Here is a 19,002-nt window from a genome sequence, read left to right as displayed (position 1 = left end):
AGGGTGCCTGAGTACTCCGCGTAGATTACGTACGACAAAGATAGTAAGAATACAACATTATTAGAGAATATAATTCGACAACAAGTTCACTTATTAACACAGTGTAGTAAAAAGGAAGTACCTCCACACTATAGCTGTGGAGCGCGCAATTAATGAACCGGATAAAAAAACTGTTTTGCAGGTCTGTAGTAAACTGCATAGACCATTCGCGCCTTGGAAACAGGATAAGGTGGATCCTGAAAGCAGAAGATCTAGTGGGCAATTAAGTCGCCCACTTGACTCTCTTCGCTTAGAAATCCCGCAATAGACTCGATGACGCCACGAGGACACGCCACTGTACGCCAATCAATGTAGACAACTTCTGTGAAGTGAAGCTTTGTCTGCTTCTTCCTGCAACTTTTTCACTGGTGCTGTTGCTGTTTTGCAGGCCGTGTCGGAGGAAGCTGCAGAACGTACACATACATGGAAGGAGCGTAAAAAAGAGGAAAGGCGGCACAAGAAACTTGTTTGGACCTTTCCATCGCGTCACATGTGCATAGTGCCCTCTCGAGCTCCCTGGGTGTCGTAAAAGGGCGTGGCACGTATCACGCATGAAGCGTGCTAACCCACAACTCATCACTCCCTACCCTGGGTGTCGTCATATTAGCCTGTTGACAGCTGTAAATGTCCGTGGCCCCCCGCAAAAAGCATTGCAGAAACTGCAGCGTTTACCCTTATCCTAACATGCGAGTCCTGAAGAGAGGTAAATAGAATGTTAGACAGGGAGAAGAGGCCATAAGAACGGGTAGAACCGGGGTATTCACGAAACGAGTGAATAACACCCTTGCCATTCTTTGCTAGCAGTTCTGATACAGGGGGGGGGGGCGGACAGGGAAAGGACGACTTGAGAAGATAACAAAACTCTACTAGTACTGTACACACTACAGCTGTAGCGGGCAAATTGAAGACACGGTACGCTACGTTTCTGCTATTTCTAAAAAATAAACACGATGCAAATTTCTCCAGCGGACAACTGACGCAGGCCGTGCAGACTCAAAGCCTGAAACAATTACCGTAGGGTATAGGCGACACTACTGAAGTGGTCGCACGTCAAATCAACACTTATGTGCCCGCCGCGGTAGCTTGCAGGCTATGGCATTGCTCGAGTTCGAGGGTTCAATCCCCGCCTCGGAAGCCGGATTTCGACGGGAACGAGATGCCAAACCGTTCATGCACTTTCATTTTGGAGCGCGTCAAAGAACACCAGGGTATCAAAGTTAATCCGGAGTGCGCCACTAGGCGTGCCTCATTATCCGATAGCGTTTTGGCACGTGGAGCACCATAATTCTGCGAACACGTCTGCCTCGATTCAATGTGCCATGTGAAGCAATGCGAATGCTCAACCCTCTCACAGGTTACAAACAATGGCGTACAACATCGTCTCAAGCAAACATGGCTCGCTGTATGTTGCGCATTACGCAGACAAATAGCAGTAGTGCAAGCAAGGTATCATTTGCCATCAACTCTTATTGCACTATACGGTGAATAAATCATACATTCGCAATCATTATTACCGCGAATTAACGTCAATCAAAACAAACAACACCAAAAGCTTTGCTTCCATCGATTCGCACAGTGCGTGAGATTTACAGATATTTTTTAGACTATGAATTTACTTGCTTAAGAATGGCACTCAATAATTAAATTTATTCATTCGCAGTGAGCAAAAGGGGCTATAGTGTCCACGATAGAATTGAATTAAGCGGTGTCAATGCCGTGGCCATTACATCATTTAGAACTTCCGTGGGATCGTAGTCGTCAAAATAGTATATATGTGACAGGGAAATCAGAAGGTTGATGAGCGGCAAGAACGCAGAAGCTTGCGCAGGACCTCAGGAAAATAATATGACTTTTTTAGCAGCGTGATCAAGGGGCCGTGCTCTGATTTCAACGTCTATTAAAATCCTAAAAAATATGAACAGAGGCCGACAATAACGCAGGTATTTCGGGAAAGGTCAAACCGCTGGAAATCTGAGAACTGCATTAGCCTAAATATAAAAGATGACCTAAAATAAGAAACCATAACGCTGACCACGGTGGCCAAATTTTGGAACAAATAAATTGGCTGTTGAATCAGTTCAGCTGAAACGCGATGGTGCGAAATAAGGCGAGAATGTCGGCAAGTGTTGAAGAGAGGTCAAGTACGTAGGTCCTGTGGCCGACGCCAGTCCCCGGCAGCTGTCAGGCGACTGCAGGTATAAGCGAGATACCTGGACGTCAGTGGTTAGTGTGACTCGGGTCTGAAATATTGGACGCGGACTCCACCACATTAATACAGTACACTTTACGGTCTCATTTTTCGACGGCTGGTACCAATTCTCGCGCAATCAGGATGGGAACAAATTCTCTCACGTACTGGCTGTCACCTTCATCGAACTGCCAACATTCCTTCCCCTCCGTTGTTGCTTAGCTTTTATTGGGTTTGGATGCTAATCACGAGGTCGTGGGATCGAATCCTAGCCACGGCAGCCGTATTTCGATGGGTTCGAAATGCGAAAACACCCGTTTACTCACGATAAGCGCACGTTCAAGAAGCTCAAGTGGTCCAAAATATTGCGGAATCACCCACTACGGCTTGCCTCATAATGAGATCGTGGTTTTGGCACGTAAAACTCCATAATGTATATATGACATTCATAGACGATGCCCTTGGCAGTCGCACAAGTCTTGAATACAAGTAAGTGTCAGGAGTTGTGCGTGAGGTCTAATTGAGTATGTGTGTAGCCTTTATGGCGTTCGATATTGCAGATATATTATAAAGGCGGAACGGCAACATGATAAATAAGATGGAGAAGAGACAAAGCCCGCATATGTTACTGCACAATAATTTTAAATAGCAGTCTTCCTTCATGCACGTGGGTAACCGTTACATGTGTCAACTTTGGGAACTAACTCCATCTGCTGTATATGTCATACCAAAGGGTGTACCTGGCCTGGCGACGAGTAAATGTGACGTATTATAGCGAGCAACTTTGGCGATAGCATGCTAGCGGACGACGACACAGAGACAGTTTGCTCAATTCTTGTATCGTGACTTTTGCGTCAGAGTGCAAAACTGACACATCCATGTACATGCCTTAATACTTAAGCACATCTGGTATTGCAGCTGCTGCGGTAGCCCATGAGTGTGGATAGGAAAGTCGCTAGGGAAATATTTGGGGGCACCTTAAAGAAATCCATAGGCCAAAATCAAAAGCCGTCCACGACGGCGCCTCTCGTAGACGTTATCCGATGTTCGGACGTTAAGAATGTGTGCCGACTGAAGAAAGGCTGCCACAGAGTACTTCTGACGGTTACCCTAGCTTGTTTAGTCAGTTGCATCTACAAACAAAAATGAGAAAGAAAAAGAAGAGAGAAAAAGAACCGCATCAAAAGCCCAGAATCAATCATCGTTCGTCGTGACTCTTACGATGATTAGTAATTTCCAGGCGATGAGCAGCTAGCTTTAGCAAAAACACTGATAACGCCGGCGGTAGAAGCATTGTGGCGAAGTTCTATGCGCGTTGATAGCTTTTAATTATTTTATTTTTATTTTGGTGATGTCATCACGCGCCACCGCGGAAAGCTTGAAAAGTTGATGGTCAGTACGCCACGTGATAGCACTCACTCTAACTACACTCTCGTGTCCAGAAAAGTTGGATACCAATACTCAAATCACTACGATGGCTGTGTGCAAAGTCGTCCTTCTTCGAAATCTGATCTACGGATCAGGGCATTGGTTTATAAGACATGAATGTTTGTACATTTCAGCACAATCGCGGGCGCTCAAATGTGATCGAGACTACTCAGGAATCCTCATTTACACGACAGAGTCGATCACCCTCACAACGACGTCCCCTGGTTCGCTCACCCACTATTCGCCATTATCCGTCTCCCGTGTCTCAGCGCTCTACGGGAAACTGATGGGTGCAACTCCGAGAAGTGACGCTGCTAGAATGACCCGGACTGCAATTCTTCTGCTGACCTTACCAACGGATAGGCATTCACTTGATGTGGACGTGGATGATGCCCGTGCCACTGCTCTGCCTCATACCGACGCGCGCATCTCTGTGATAAGCGGCCACCTTCGTCGACGCCTCACTAATATCCTGACACCTGCGGCGTCCTGTGTTGTGCGAGTCACTGGCGAAAGAAGAATGGCCACGATAGGAATGTGCGCCACTCGCGCTGTATCTTTATTACTTAGAGCCCGCACTAAAAACACAGACGAAGGAGAGAGACGAAACAGGAGCGCTAGTCTCGCTGGCCGCTGAACATATGTTCTTTGCACTGTTCTTCAAGAGTGTCCGCATGAAGTTATTCTAGGCCTTGATTTTCTGTACGCTCACTCCGCACTCATCGACGGCTCCGTTGAACTTGTTGAACTCGATTTGCCCTGGCCCTCCCCAGGAAGTTCCCTGTAGATGCCACCGAGCACATTCGCCCCACAAGCGACGACCTGCGTCCTCCTTTCACCAGCTCCATGGGGGCCTGACAGTGAAAATGCCGTTTCTTCTCTGGCGGACGTCCTCCTTGCCAATCCCGTAGTTTTTCCATACAGCGTCGTCATTATCACCAACAACACTACCAGCCTTATGGCTATTAGAGTTGTAGAGTAGAGTAGAGGAATAGCATTATGCACGTGGTCCTTCTCCCAAGATTGCCATTTATCAGCCTTGAGTTCTGATATTGCGTCGTATCCCAATGATTGTTCATCTTCTTTGCCGGCCGTCTTTCCTGAGTTCAGAAACTTGTTTGCTGCCGAACTTCCGCCTCATCAAGCCGATCAGTTATGCCACCTGCACGCCTCGTTCAGTGATATTTTTTTACCTGAATGGTCGTCTTTTAGGCCACAACTCTCTCACGGCACAACGTGATGTGACCTGTGATGTACATCTTGTTCACACCTGACCACACCGTGTGTCTTCGCATGAACGAAAAATCATTCAAACGGAGGTCCTGAAGATGCTCTCTCATACCCGCCGTGGTTGCTCAGTGGCTGTGGTGTTGGGCTGCCCAGCATGAGGTCGCGGTATAAAATCCCGGCCACGGCGGCCGTATTTCGATGGGGGCGAAATGCGAATACACCCGTGTACTTAAATTTAGGTGCACGTTAAAGAACCCCAGGTGGTCGAAATTTGCGGAGTCCTTCACTACGGCGTGCCTCAAAATCAGGAAGTGGTTTTGGCACGTAAAACCCCATAATTTATTTAAATTAAGGTGCTTTCTCGGGGGATCGTCGAACCGTCATCCACTCCTTGGGCGTCATTTCTCAATCTAGTTTAAAAGAAGGACGACACCTGGAGCTTTTGCGTGGGCTACCGGCACCTCAACAAGAAAGACGTTTATCCTTTGCTGCGCATTGATGCGGCCCTCGAGTGTGTCCCCGGTGGGAAGTACTTTCCTTCCATCGCGCTTCATTCCGGCTACTGGCAGATAGCCGTCCACAACATTGACCACGAGACGACTGCTTTTATGACGCCCGATGGCTTTTACCTGTTCAGTCATGCCTTTCGCATTATGCAACGCTGCAGCTACTTTTGAGCGCATGATAGACGCATTACTCCACGGCATCTAGTGCTCCTTCTGTAGTTATTACTTGTATAACATCATCGTTATCGCTCCTATATTTCTAACCAACCTGGAGCGCCTATCGCTCGTTCATTCCGCTTTTCACAGTGCTCGCCTTCAACTTAATTTCTCTGAATGTCACTTCGGACGCCACCAAATTACTATGCTCGTTGATCCTGTTGATTCGTTTGGGGTGGGCCCACATCCGGACAAATTTCGTGCCGCACCGAAGTTTTCCGTGCCAACACAATGTAGAAAAGTTGTCCGGAAGTTCGTTGGCCTGTGCTCCTGCTTCCGATCCTTCCTGTTCAATTTTTCGGAAGTCGACCGTCTTCTTACTGCACTTCTGAAAGTAGACGTTTCATTTTTTGCGGGTTCTTCACAAGCAACCACATTCTGCAAGCTTATCTCTCTCCTGACACCCTCAACCATTCCGCCGCACTTCAGCCCGAATGCTCCAACAGAAGTCCGCGCTGATGACAGTGGTCATGGCATCGGTGCCATTTCGTGCCAACGTCAGCGAGGCAACGACCGCGTGATTGCATACGCCAGCCATCTGCTTTCTCCAGCAGAGCGGAATTATTCCATCCCCGAACATGAGTGCCTTGCACTTGTTTGGACAGTGGCGAAATTTCATCCTTACTGTATCGCCAGTCATTCATAGTCACCACAGACCACCCCTCTGTTGACTTTCGTCCCTAAAAGAGTCCACCATGTGCCTAGGTCGCTGGATGCTACGCCTGCAGGAATTCTCGTACAAAGTTGCCTACAAATCTGGCCAGTTACCCGAAGATGCTGATTGCTTGTCCCACCACCAGTGGGCCCTCCTGATGTTCCTTTGACCGATTCTTCCGCTTCTGTATTTTTGCCGTCTGCTTTCGCTTATCTCGCTACCGAGCAGCGCCGAGATACCGACATACGTGGTATCATGGACCAGCTCAAATCGTTGTCAAGCGATCCCTCCCTTCGCATGTTCCTAGTCCAGGACCGCACTCTATATCGGCGCGGCACGCACCCTAGTAGGCATTTAGTGCTGCTTGCCATTCCCTGGTATCTCAGTATAACTGTTATACTCCAGCTGCACGGTGTATAAACTTCTGCTCACCTCGGAGAGCCTCGTACGTACGAACGTGCCCAGCGACGATTATTTTAGTTTGGCCTGTACCAGTCTGTCCGCCGCTATTTGGCTTCTTGTGAGTTATGGAAGTGCCAAAAGAAGCAGTCTGTGCTATCTGATGCTTGACTCCAACCTTTTGACGTTACATCTGAAGCCTTCTATCGTGTTCATGTGGGCGTCCTGAGACCTTTCTCCACATCTGAGTACGGAAGCGAGTGGATTCCAGTCGCAACCAATTAAACAACTCTGTTTTCGATCACCAGAGCTCGTCCAACCTTCTGTGCAACAGACGTAGACTACTGCGTCTTCCATACCATCCTTATTCACCATGACGCTCCTTGTCAACTTGTCAAAATGGCCACGCGCGGCAATTTCGGGTGTATTCGCGGTCTTCTTTGACGCTCATTAAAACACTTTTATAAAGCACGTTTTGATAAACACAATACTGTATCGGGAGTTTTTCATGTTGCTCTACAATTTTCTCACCGACACTAAGTCTATATTTCAGAAGATGATTTAATTTTTAGACAAATAATGTAATCAGGCGGAATGCGAAAATTCTCTGAGTATCTCCAAGCGCCGGCAAGCAACATTACCTTGGCTGTGCCCAGCTACGTGGCATTTCTACATTCTTAAATCTTGCTGCATGATAGTTGGGACACCCCTCATATTCCGAACAAGCTGAAGGGGAGAAGCGGAGGATGAAGAAGTCGGAGTAAAACAGGCGATCTGGTGGACCCAAGATTGCTTGTTTCCAATACAATGGCGCAGTCGCAAATCGTTCTTCGACGCAGTCATACTCCCGGGTTCTCATCCTTCAGCGCAAGTGAACGAAGCAGCGCCCGGGGATGACATCAAAGCCTCCTCCGCGGCTTCCGTCACCGCAAGCGCTCCTGTGAACGTCTACCATTTCTATTCATTGGCAAAACAGCCGCATGACATGTCCAGCTCCATTGCTTCTGTCGTCCAAAGCGCCGCGCTCATCCGGGAACATCGTGCCACACTGTTACAGAGCGAGAAAATCCACCACGTGAACCTCAACGGGTGGTATACAGACGGGCCACCAACCTCAAAGATGTTTTCTCGTCTTTAAAAATTAACTCATCTAACTTCAGGGGCTGCGCACCATGCTGAAAACTTGGATGCAAACTCTGCCCCATGATTAGTAGCGCTAATGTTGCCATGAGCACTGCGCCCTCAATTTCGCTCAAGATCCAAGGAAATTACAACTGCGACACTTGTAATGTTGCGTATCTACTCGAATGCACCACTAGCCGAGCACAATAGATCGGACAAATGCAAACCCCTTTTAGGCTGCGTTTTAATATTCACAAATCGCATGTAAAATTCATACCGCAGCTGCCCCTCTCCAAACGTATGAACACACTAGGCCACCATTTGGGAAAAGTTAACGCCACTATTCTGAAATCACGATTCACCACTCTATATGACACAGAAGGTTGCGAGGGTGAAGTGTGCACGAGAATAATAAGCATGTTATCCAGAGCTTGTATAAGTCTCTATTCCAGAAATGCTCGTTCAAGTATTCACTAAGTCTCCTGAATGGTGCACTGAATTGGAGATTGAGAAAGGTGCTATTCCGGTACGCTCAAGGGCGGTCTCGCAGTCTGAAAAGAATAACATGAAGAGCGCGAGCGCCTTTTCTGCCCCAAGAAAGCTGTCTCCACTGCGCAGGCTGATTCAGAACCTCAGTGACTGTGGTGACTCAAAACGCCGGTAAAATAAGCACAGTGTAATGTTTCACGATCGCACTAAAGGTGCAGTCTACCAGGTTCTGTTAACATCTGGTGAGCTGTAGGTAAAACAGACTGCCAGTAGGGTTAACGAAAGATTTAGCGAGCACAATAATTAAGTAAAAATAGGGTGAGGATGCCGTTCTTCCATTACACTTTGGCAAGTGAGCCTGCCAGCCCCTACTGCTAGAGTAGAAAGAGTGACACCTAAAAGCAAACACGTGCGCGAAGTAATAGAAGCCGAAACTATTCAGCAGTTAGGCGAGAGTGCGTTAGTTCAACGAATCTTTCAATATCCAATAATGAACTGAAATTTATAAGTTCAGGTTTCGCGCTCTGATGGTAGGCTGTTAGGCTTCACAAATGAGCAATGAGTATGCGCATTCTGCTTCCTAATAAAGGTGTGGGAAGTACAGCACCATGTTGCTGTCTTTGGTTTAGTCACCGCTGTATTTTTACGCTTTTTTAATCATGCTCCCAGTCCATACTGTTATTACTAACTTGCTGATCCCCAAATATTGCGATGTTGATGCACCCGCCGTGGTTGCTCAGTGGCTATGGTGTTAGGCTGCTGAGCACGAGTTCGCGGGATCGAATCCCGGCCACGGCGGCCGCATTTCGATGGGGGCGAAATGCGAAAACACCCGTGTACTTAAACTTAGGTGCACGTTAAAGAACCCCAGGTGGTCGAAATTTCCGGAGTCCTCCACTACGGCGTGCCTCATAATCAGAAAGTGGTTTTGGCACGTAAAGCCCCATAATTTAATTTTTTTTGTTCATGCGAATTTTTTTTTCATTTCAAGAAGGGTCCTCGAGACTCGTTCTGTTTTTACTGCAGCTAAGTCAAGTAGGCTTACCTTTAAAGATGGGAAATATCTTCTTCCAAATAGTTAGGCACCCGCTGCGGTAATACTGGCCCATGGCCAATTCCAGGTAAAAGAGCGGCAGCCCACCGAACATCAGCATCACTGTGTACGGAATCAGGAAGGCGCCTGTGAGGAAATAGAAATATTATTTTGAGTTCCAGGAGACGAATGCTGCGTGTCCCTTGGACTGGGTAAATAATACGTAAAAATCATGGCACAAAATGAGAAAGGCAAATATACCGTTAATGCCGAAGGTGTGGCGCAGCGCGAGGCGAGACAAGGGAGTGAGAAAAATAAAAACGAGTACAAGCGCTCTTCTGTGTCCTCGCTTCCCACCTTTATTATGAAACGACATTTTTATTAAAAGGATATTGTAAGAGAAAAAGAACCACAAGAAAAAAATTCAACTTTTCGATGACTTCTTGAATAGACCCGAGGCTATCAGAAAAACTGATAAAATAAATTGTAAATAACAAATCTACACTGAGGCAGCCGACGTTGCTAATTGGTTTAGTGAATACTTCTATGAGATATACAATAATAGGACTGTAGCTTCATCCTATCCTCTTACATGTTGTAACCATTCATTTTGTCTCTTTCCTAATGAAGTGTGTTCTACAATCCTAAATCCGAAAAAAACTCAAGCGTTGGGCTAGACAATATTTCTTATAACATAAAGCTGAGTGCTTCGTATATTGCGGAAGCATTAGGCTATATAATTATTCTCATTTTTAAATGTGACAGTTTATCCCTGTGTGCAAAAATGTTGATATTACAGAGGTCCTAAACTATCGCCCTATCTCTGTTCTGTATTTGCAGCGTCGTCAATAAAGCGTACTTGTGCGCCGAGTTCCTTATCAGCTACGAGCACGAAACGTTGCTTGGCCGCAGCGGGTGTAGCTCCTCACGTGGTTTCTTTTCAGTAACTTAAAGCTCAAGTACAGGGCAATAAACAGAACAGTATTCTGCAGCTTCTGTGTTGCGTCACTTCAGTGGCGACGAGGATGGGATCAAGGCCTCCCGAGTTTGACGAGACAGCATGCAGTTGGAATGCCTACCGTGTTCGCCTCGAGGCTTACTTCGAAGGCAACGATATTAAGGACTCATCGAAGCGCCCGGAGCTTTTGGTAGCATCGCTCAGTGATAGCGTAGTTCAAGTTCTTCAGGGACGATGCCCGTCAACGCCCGTGAACAGCTTAGCATACGACGAAGTTGTGAAGGTGCTAGAAGAGCACTACAGCCCGCAAGTGAACGACACGGCGGCAAGTCACGCATATTTCATACGGAAGCAAGAAGATGGCGAGACAGTTAAAGACTTTGTGGCCGACTTCGACGTCTTGCGAAAGATTTGAACTTCGGCACTTTTCTGGACAGAATGGTATGAGACCGGATAGTCTGTGGTATCCGAGATGACGATGTCAGGCGGTTCCTGCAGACGCAAAGGAAGCTGACTCAGCAGGAAGCTGAGGAATTCGCAATGTCTTCAGGAACGGCTGACCGTAACGTACATTCCACGAGGAATGCAGATGGCGAGAAAGACACTAGCAATGTGCTCTTCGTTCAACGGCGTCGTGGCAGCGGACGAAATGCTGACAGCGGGTACGATAGACGAGACCCACGCCCTTCGTGCTGTACATGCGGCTCAAGTCATTCGGCACACGAATGCCAACATGTCGGGAAGGTGTGCCGGAAGTGCGGCACTAGAGGACACTTGGCGAGAATGTGCCAACACCGGCGCACCAACCAACAGGGATCCTACACGCTCATCGAACTGTTCTATAAGGAAGACAGCGTGGAAGAAATTCACTCAGAACAATGCTGACCGGAGGACGCCACCAATGGAACGAAACTTGGTCTGGGGCGGCAGGACACTGCGGATGCTGATCGACAGAGTCATCCGTCAGTGCTATTTTAAAAAAACGTGTTTAAGAGGCACCGTAAGTGGTGGCCGGGGCTAGAAAAAACGCCGTTTCGATTGGCCTGTTTCTTGGGGCCCCTTTCAGTGCTCGACCGAGTCGCCATGAGGGTGGAGCCCGGCAAGACGGAAGTGGAGAGTTCGCTCGTGCTGGTCGACTGTGACGGACCACTAATGTGCGGTAGAAACAAAATTCAAGCTTTCCGCGAAGCCGGCTTGTCACTCTTCGAAGAACAGGCTCTACCAGGCGTTCATGCGCTGCAGTCAGAAGACGGCATAAAAGATCTGCTTGATGAGTTCTCAGACTTGTTTGAGGACCGGCTGGGCTGTTGCAAGGGTCCGCCCGTCAAGCTGCACAAGAAAGAAGGTGCAGTGCCACGGTTTTTGAGGGCTCGTTCGCTGCCGTTTGTGCTTCGCAAAGCTGTGTCCGCGGAAATTGACCACCTCGTTCAGCAAGGCGTTTTGTCGCCGGTCAGTGTTTCCGAGTGGGCTGCGCCTATTGTGCCAGTGGTGAAGAAGAATGGGGACACCAGGCTGTGCGGCGATGTTAAACTCGCCGTGAAACCCGCCACTCACCTGGAGCAGTACCCATTGCCAAAGGTGGATGACATTTTTGCTGCGCTCTACGGGGGAGAAGTATTCACAACACTGGACTTGCTGAATGCTTATAACCAGCTCCCGCTTGACGAAGAGGCTAAAAAGATAACCGTCATCAACACGCACCAGGGCTTATACTCGTACAGTCGGTTAGCCTTCGGCATGTCGTCTGCTCCCGCACTGTTCCAGCGGCGCATTGAGTCGTTATTGCGGGGTTAACCAAGAGTGTGCGTATACTTGGACGACATAATAATTGCCGAGCAACAGCATGACACGTCCACACTTCGACAAGTGCTGCAGAGACTGCGGGACGGTGGCCTCCAGCTGAACAAAGCCAAATTTCGCTTCCGAGAGAAAGAAGTGCAGTTTCTGGGGCACAAGATTGATGCAACCGGCCTTCACCCGCGGCGTGACAACGTCGAAGCCGTAACAGCTGCACCAAAACCAGAGTCGGTAAGCTAACTTAGGTCGTTTCTGCCTAATTTGGCTACGACCCTGGCTCCGCTATATCGGTTGCTGGCGAAAGGCCAACGCAGGAACAGGAAAGAGCAGGAAAGAGCTTTTGTGGAAGCAAAGTGTGCCTTCTTAAAGGCAAATTTTCTGGTTCACTACGATCCGCAGAAGGAATTGCGACTAGAGTGCGACGCTTCATCAGACGGTTTAGGCGCAGTATTATCTCGCCGTATTGAGGGCGTGGACCATCCAATAGCATTTCGTTCAAGAACACTGACGTCACCAGAACGCAATTATTCACAAATAGAGAAAGAAGCGCTTGCCTTGGTGTTTGGAATTTCGAAGTTTCGCGTTTTCCTGTTCGGCAACCGTTTCACGTTAGTAACGGATCACAAGTCACTCACCCAGACGCAGATGGAGTCTGGGTGAGATTCCGCAGATGGCGGCAGCTCGAATTCAGCGTTGGGCGCTCCTTCTATCAGCATACTAATACAATCTGGAATACGGCAAGGGACTGCACAACGGTAACGCGGACACTCTTAGTCGCATGCCTTTGCCAGGGGATCATGAACGCGGAAGTCAAGTGGCAGTGGAATATGTGCTCTACACGCAGGGTTCAGATGCAAGTGCCCTTCCATCTGAACAAATAATTGCGCTGACCCAGGAGGACGGCACACTGCGGCAAGTCCGGGAATGGATCGAGCGTGGCTGCCCATCACATTTGCCAAGGAGCATCTGCTTCCGTACTTCACCCGCCGACACGAGCTCGTCGTGAGCCATAGCCTCATTTACTTCGGTCATCTTGTGGTCGTGCCGGACACAGCCCGACCGTGCTTATTGAACGAGCTGCACGATACGCACCAAGAAATCGGGGCCATGAAGAGGCTTGCGCGTACGTTATTCTGGTACCCCAGATTAGATAATGACATTGAAAGGTTGGTGAAAGGCTGCCGCCAGTGCGTGCAGTGTTGGTCGATGCCTGCTGCGCAAGTCCCTTCCCCATGGCCCAAGACAGGAAAGCGGTGGTACCGATTGCATATGGATTTTGCAGGCCCTGTTGATGGTTAGATAATATTCATCCTAGTTGACGCGGAAACCAAGTGGAAGAAGCAACGCATGTGAAAACAGAGACAAAAGACGCAACTGTTCAGATGCTCAGAGAAAGTTTCGCCCGTTTTGGTATTCCGTAGCGTGGATCAGTTGCGGATCAGTTGCGGATGTGGCTAGCGTAAGTGACAGCGCAAAGGGAGAATGCAACAACGCTCTGCCGCAGCTCAGCGGAAACACAGCCAGCCGGTGAGACTCGAGAAGCAAGTGCAACGGCGCACAACAGTCCAGCAACTCCGCAGCCGACTGCAGAGACTCCACAAACGAGTGCATCGGAAGCAGGCCCAGTGAAATTTCGCCGCTCAACACGACCAAGACGCCCGCCGGAGCGACTGGGCTTTTGAAGGGGGAAGAGATGCAGCGTCGTCGATAAAGCGCACTTCTGCGCCCAGTTTCTTATCAGCTACCAGCAAGAAACGTTGCTTGGCCGCAGCGGGTATCGCTGCTCACGTGGTTTCTTTTCAGTAACCTAAGACCTCAAGTACAGAGCAATAAAGGGAACAGTTTTCTGCAGCGGCTGTGTTGCGCCACTTCAGTATTCAATTAACAAAATCATTGAAACATTTTTTCCAAAGAGTATTAACAAGTACCTTGACAAATTTAAGTTCCTAAATCCTTGCGAATCTGGTTTCTGTGCGCGTATACTTCAACCAATTTAGGTGATTTCTTAAAGACTTCCATCGACAAGGGCGATTTCGTCGGTTCTGTATTTCTTGATTTTACTAAAGCCTTTGACACCGTTCATCATAAAATTTTGTTCACTAACCTAGAATCATTGGGTATGCTTGATCCACATTTACTTATTTTTTTAAATTTGGAGGAAGCTTAAGCTCCTGCTTTAAGAGTGAAGCGCGATAACTTTCAAACATCCCTGACTGCTTCACACGCTTCCGGGCAACTGAACCGTATGTAACCATAATGTTTACGACGAAATGCTCAATGAAAACACTATGCATGAAGGTGGACTCGCTGGTACAATTGCGGCCTTTTCCATCCGCCGCTATGCGGCTGAGGAGAGTGCCATCCGGAAGTGCTTCACGGAAGCGGGCGCGCCACTTCGTGGACTTCGACATATTTGCGCGCCGGCGTGCGCAAATGGAGGACGCCGTCTCCGGTCTATGTATTGTAGAAACGCGGGAAAAGGGGTTGTTTGAGTTTTCACGTAAAATAATTGTTTTCTCGCATATTAAATGTACAATCCGGGCGCTATCAAGTCTGTAGGTTGTGTTTAAGTCGTAGTTTACAATTTTTCTACGTATGTTAACTTACGAAATTCAATTAGTTCAGTCAATTTATTGTGTAACAACGAAGACCTAGGTATGTGCGCTTGGAAAATATTTTTTGCCGAAGCGACGTCTTACACTGCACTCGGGATGTCAATGCCGACACCGCATTTTCTGGGTGCACGGGCTCCTTAACCCTATCGCATTAAAAGTGATTTGTTTGATCGCGAACAAACTGTACGCATAGGTGGCGTTCATGCAAATTTTCAGGTCATTAATCAAATGGTACCGCAGGGCTCAATACTTGGGTGCAGATATATGGGCTAGTGGGTTCGTTGCACCAATTCAAGTCATAGCGCTGGATTGTCACGGACAACAAATACGACAGGACGTGCGCTATCTATTAACTGAACTTTATTTAAAAAAAGCACCGTGCTGATACCGGCTAAGCGATTGGAAATCATGGCACGCTCAACCGAACATTTTCCAGACAGGCACTTGCCTTTCTACTTACAGTAATCGAAGAAGCGCTGACGCAGTTCGCACCTTCATTTGCAATCAAGCTTGCTTCAACAATCTCCCTCGTATCTTTATTTGTATTTCCAAACACTACTACGCAATCATTAAACAGTGACTTACACTCGCAATCATTACAATGCACTGAGACATGTACATCTCGACAAAAGTTCAATTTTTGCTTGTTTTCCTTGAGCCTGTCATTGAGGCATTTGCCCGTTTGCCCTATCTAGACTTTGCTGCCAGAGAAAGGGAAGCGATACAAGACAGCTTGTACGCATGCACAAACAACGGCCAATGATTCTTCGTGGATCCTCGACGCGCATTTTTCAGCGGATCGGTGGCCTTACATTTCCTTGATAACTTTTGTGGAGCTAAAAGTACAGCGTCCACTTGCACTTTTCGGGTCACTTTCTTTAAACCATGCGGTATCCCATGCATATACGGTACAACCACCTTCTTTCTCATTTCGAGGCTGTGCTTGCGTTTCAAACCCAGTTCCCTTAGTTTTACAGCGAAGCTCTGTACCTCTACCGTCCTAGGAAATTTTCGTGTCGTCGCGTTAAGCAAAAAACTTCCCATACGTGGGCCCATCCCGGAGACATTGCAATACCGGGTCGATCCGCGGCGGAGTTGAAGCAGGCGTTAAGCACTCCCCATACGGGGGCCGATACCGAAGATACTGCAATGCCGGGCCGACCCGCGTCGGAGGTGATGCAGGCGTTAAGCACTCCCCACACATGGGTCGATCGCGAACATAGTACAATGCCCGGCCGGCCCGCGGTAGAAGTGAAGCAGGCATTAAGCACTCGCCATACCTGGGCTGATCCCGAAGACAGTGCAATACTCGGCCGAACCGCGGCGTAGGTGCAGTTCGCCATTGAAGGGCCCACATACAGAGCTTCGCCGGTCATCCTTCCTTACAGAGTGGAAGGGCACTGAGATTTTTTTTGAGCGCATTTTCCACCACCGATAAATGTACGTGGATAGAGTAGCCTGCATCCAGTAGTCGCTCTTTTTCTCTCAAAAAACTCCCAGGTGCGGACATCATTTCCGAAGCGTCTTCACGAAACAACACGTACGCCATTCCTAGATTCACCAGCGACGAGGCATGCGGAAGCAACGTCTTTGCTTCCCTAGGGTGATATTGCCCAACAGAAATGACAGGAGGTCAAATGGAGTTTGATAGCTAAAAACTGGATAACATAATTGTTAGGTAGGTCATGCTTAATTACCAGATTGTCAAAACATTAAATGAACACGGAGACCACGTCACATATATATATATATATATATATATATATATATATATATATATATATATATATATACGACGTTTAGCTAAGCGTTGAATCACAGAATCCGGCAGCGAAACGGGCCACAGAATAGAAGGGCGTCGTAAAAATGCCAGGATTGTACTAACGTGTCTGCGTTGACTGGCATTTATTGCGACGTAGCACGGTGCTCGGGCTCTATTGTTTAATTGCCAATACAATCAAGCACTTACAAAAATTTGCATCTTAGAAATATGTCTTGGAAAATAACTCGAGAAATTAACGGCGAAATATATGTGAACTCAAAGCAAATAAATCTAGCTGCAACATTGAACATTACCTGCCTTGCTTCAGTGGCAAGCTCAGGCACTACAACAATGTATTTTATCATTTCTGACCTGAAAATGAACAAGATGCGTGCGCCTTTGTTATTACAAAGCACTCATTATGCAAAAGTAAGCAAATGAAAATAAACTGGTAACCTAGAGAAACCACCAACGTTTGCCTCCACTAATTCACCAGAAGGTAGTTTCACGCTGAGGTGGCTCATTAAAAACAGTTTGCTGTGCCATGAATCTAAATTTAAAAAGGGTAGTCACCCTCATGTGCAGAGCTTCGGGGAAATGCATGCAGCAGTACGACAATATAGATGCTTTGCTGTTTTTCTTATACTACATCCAGCTATATATCGCATTGAAATCAAAATGGAAAAACCGGAGAGTTAAATTTCCACGCGCCAGGTACGCCTGATAATATCACAACCAGCGCTTGTTGAACGTGCATCGCTGTGCTACAGTTTGCCTGCTGAGGGGACGCCCACTCCCTACATCAAAAAGGAGGGAGGGCCCGGCCCCCCGCACCCTCCCTCTTGACTTCAAGCATTGATTCTTGCTCACTTTGACCACTAAGGCCCCAGGAAATCCGCAATAATGCGACGGTCATGGGATCACCTAAAATGTGGGCACGACAGATGCTTTTTCCCACTTGGAATGAAACTATGCAATCATTCAGCAGGATTTTAAGCACATAAATTCGCAGTATGTAGAAATTTTCGTTATTTATTGGCGAACAGTCATTGCGGTATCGCGTCCTTTGCTGGATATAATCACTTCGAGACCCAACTGACCGACTGGACGAATAGGCTCTTTGCCTTCAGGAGTAACCTTACCCTAGCACCAAGACACCAATGGTCTATTCAGTTTACCACATACCTAAAATACTGTGTTTTTATCGGCGTTTTCATTATCTGGGTCCTCCACAGCTGTACCCTGAAGATGCTTCCTTTTTACAACAATGTAGAAATCCGTGAATCTGCTTTTGGACTCCATTCGTTTCATAAAGTTGTAGTCTTTCTATCATTGTCGTACGTACTGTACATACTCGGGCGCAGTCAAATCAAGTGCTGCCACTTTTTCGCCTAAGCACACCCACCATTGTGATGCAAATAAACGTAACTTCAACTAATTTCCTCACAACTAAATGCTGAATAAAACACGGACGTTATCGTGAAGAAAGTCAACAAGAAACGTAGTATTCAACCTTTTTATGCCTCTACTCACAAGCTTTCTTGTTTTCAGGATGTTATCTTGTACCGTAGAAATGTCGCTTTGATATGTCTAATGTGGTAGTTGTTGCCTTTGAGTCCCGAATATAAATCGCCATCGCGATACTCCATGATGCCCTCCCAGCAGGCCACCATTGCGTGTCACGAAATTATGACCATGCTTATTTATTAGGGTTGGCATTTACTATTTTGCAGGTAGTTATGTAGGCACATGTGATGCCTGCCAGAGCTTGAGAAAGGCGTCAGTCTAACCTGCTTGCCTTCTTCAGTCTCTTCAGATTCCATACGAGTGCTTTCATTAGGTTCTTTTTTTTACTCATTCGGCTCTTTGATTCTATTTATTTTCACGAACTGTGTTTATATCGCTGCGGTTACCAAAGCGCCCAACCGTAAGCTACCACTCAAGCATTCTTGGCTGCCTGCGCAACTGATGTCACGGGCTTACTTCAACAGGGCACTGACTTTCAACATGGAGATGCTCGAGTACTTTTCGCGCATATATCTCACTGCTTTATTTTCAATGCCATCGCTCACTGTACTCGGTGGTACTAGACACAACACAAACTCGCAATGATCTTAATGAAGCACCACTCACACGCTTGTCGACATGCTGTCGGTATACATTTGCGGTGATCACAGGAATATAAACGTGGCCACATCTTCGGTGACATTGGTGTTTAACTCTTCGCTTTACGACACTGCTTACTAATGATCACCTTTTATTTCAGTCTAAATGAGCATACGATGTTTCCTCTGAACATACTTTCGGCTATAAGATGCGACCACTGATAAGATCCTCGCGGTGGTGCTGCCCTTGTTTTATATCCTCTATTCTGCAGCCAAAGCACCCCGTGCTGGTGTGCGCCGACGATGTGGCGAGGAGGACTCCCCCACCTAAAACTCCGCTGCTTGGGTCGCTGTGGCAGAAGCGACATACACTTGACACCCTTCAAACTGCGTGCAAGTTACTGGCGGGCGCGTTCTACGAACAGCGACCGGCGGTGCGGTGGCGTCTCTCGGGTTTACA

At 47.5% G+C, this 19,002-nt stretch overlaps 1 protein-coding gene across 1 annotated transcript in view; it reads right to left on the bottom strand.

The window, feature by feature from the left end:
• SerT (Serotonin transporter) overlaps window positions 1–19,002 on the bottom strand; it is a 698,017-nt gene that overhangs the window by 610,552 nt on the left and 68,463 nt on the right. The window contains exon 2 of the mRNA XM_075686868.1: window positions 9,318–9,452. Within this exon, the coding sequence (XP_075542983.1) occupies window positions 9,318–9,452 (135 nt within the window). The remainder of the gene's footprint in view (window positions 1–9,317; window positions 9,453–19,002) is intronic.

The sequence above is a fragment of the Dermacentor variabilis genome, chromosome 3, assembly GCF_050947875.1.
Source record: "Dermacentor variabilis isolate Ectoservices chromosome 3, ASM5094787v1, whole genome shotgun sequence".
NCBI classification, from domain to species: domain Eukaryota; kingdom Metazoa; phylum Arthropoda; class Arachnida; order Ixodida; family Ixodidae; genus Dermacentor; species Dermacentor variabilis.
Note: the sequence above shows the minus strand (reverse complement) of the source record. Positions and strands in the feature narration are given on the sequence as shown.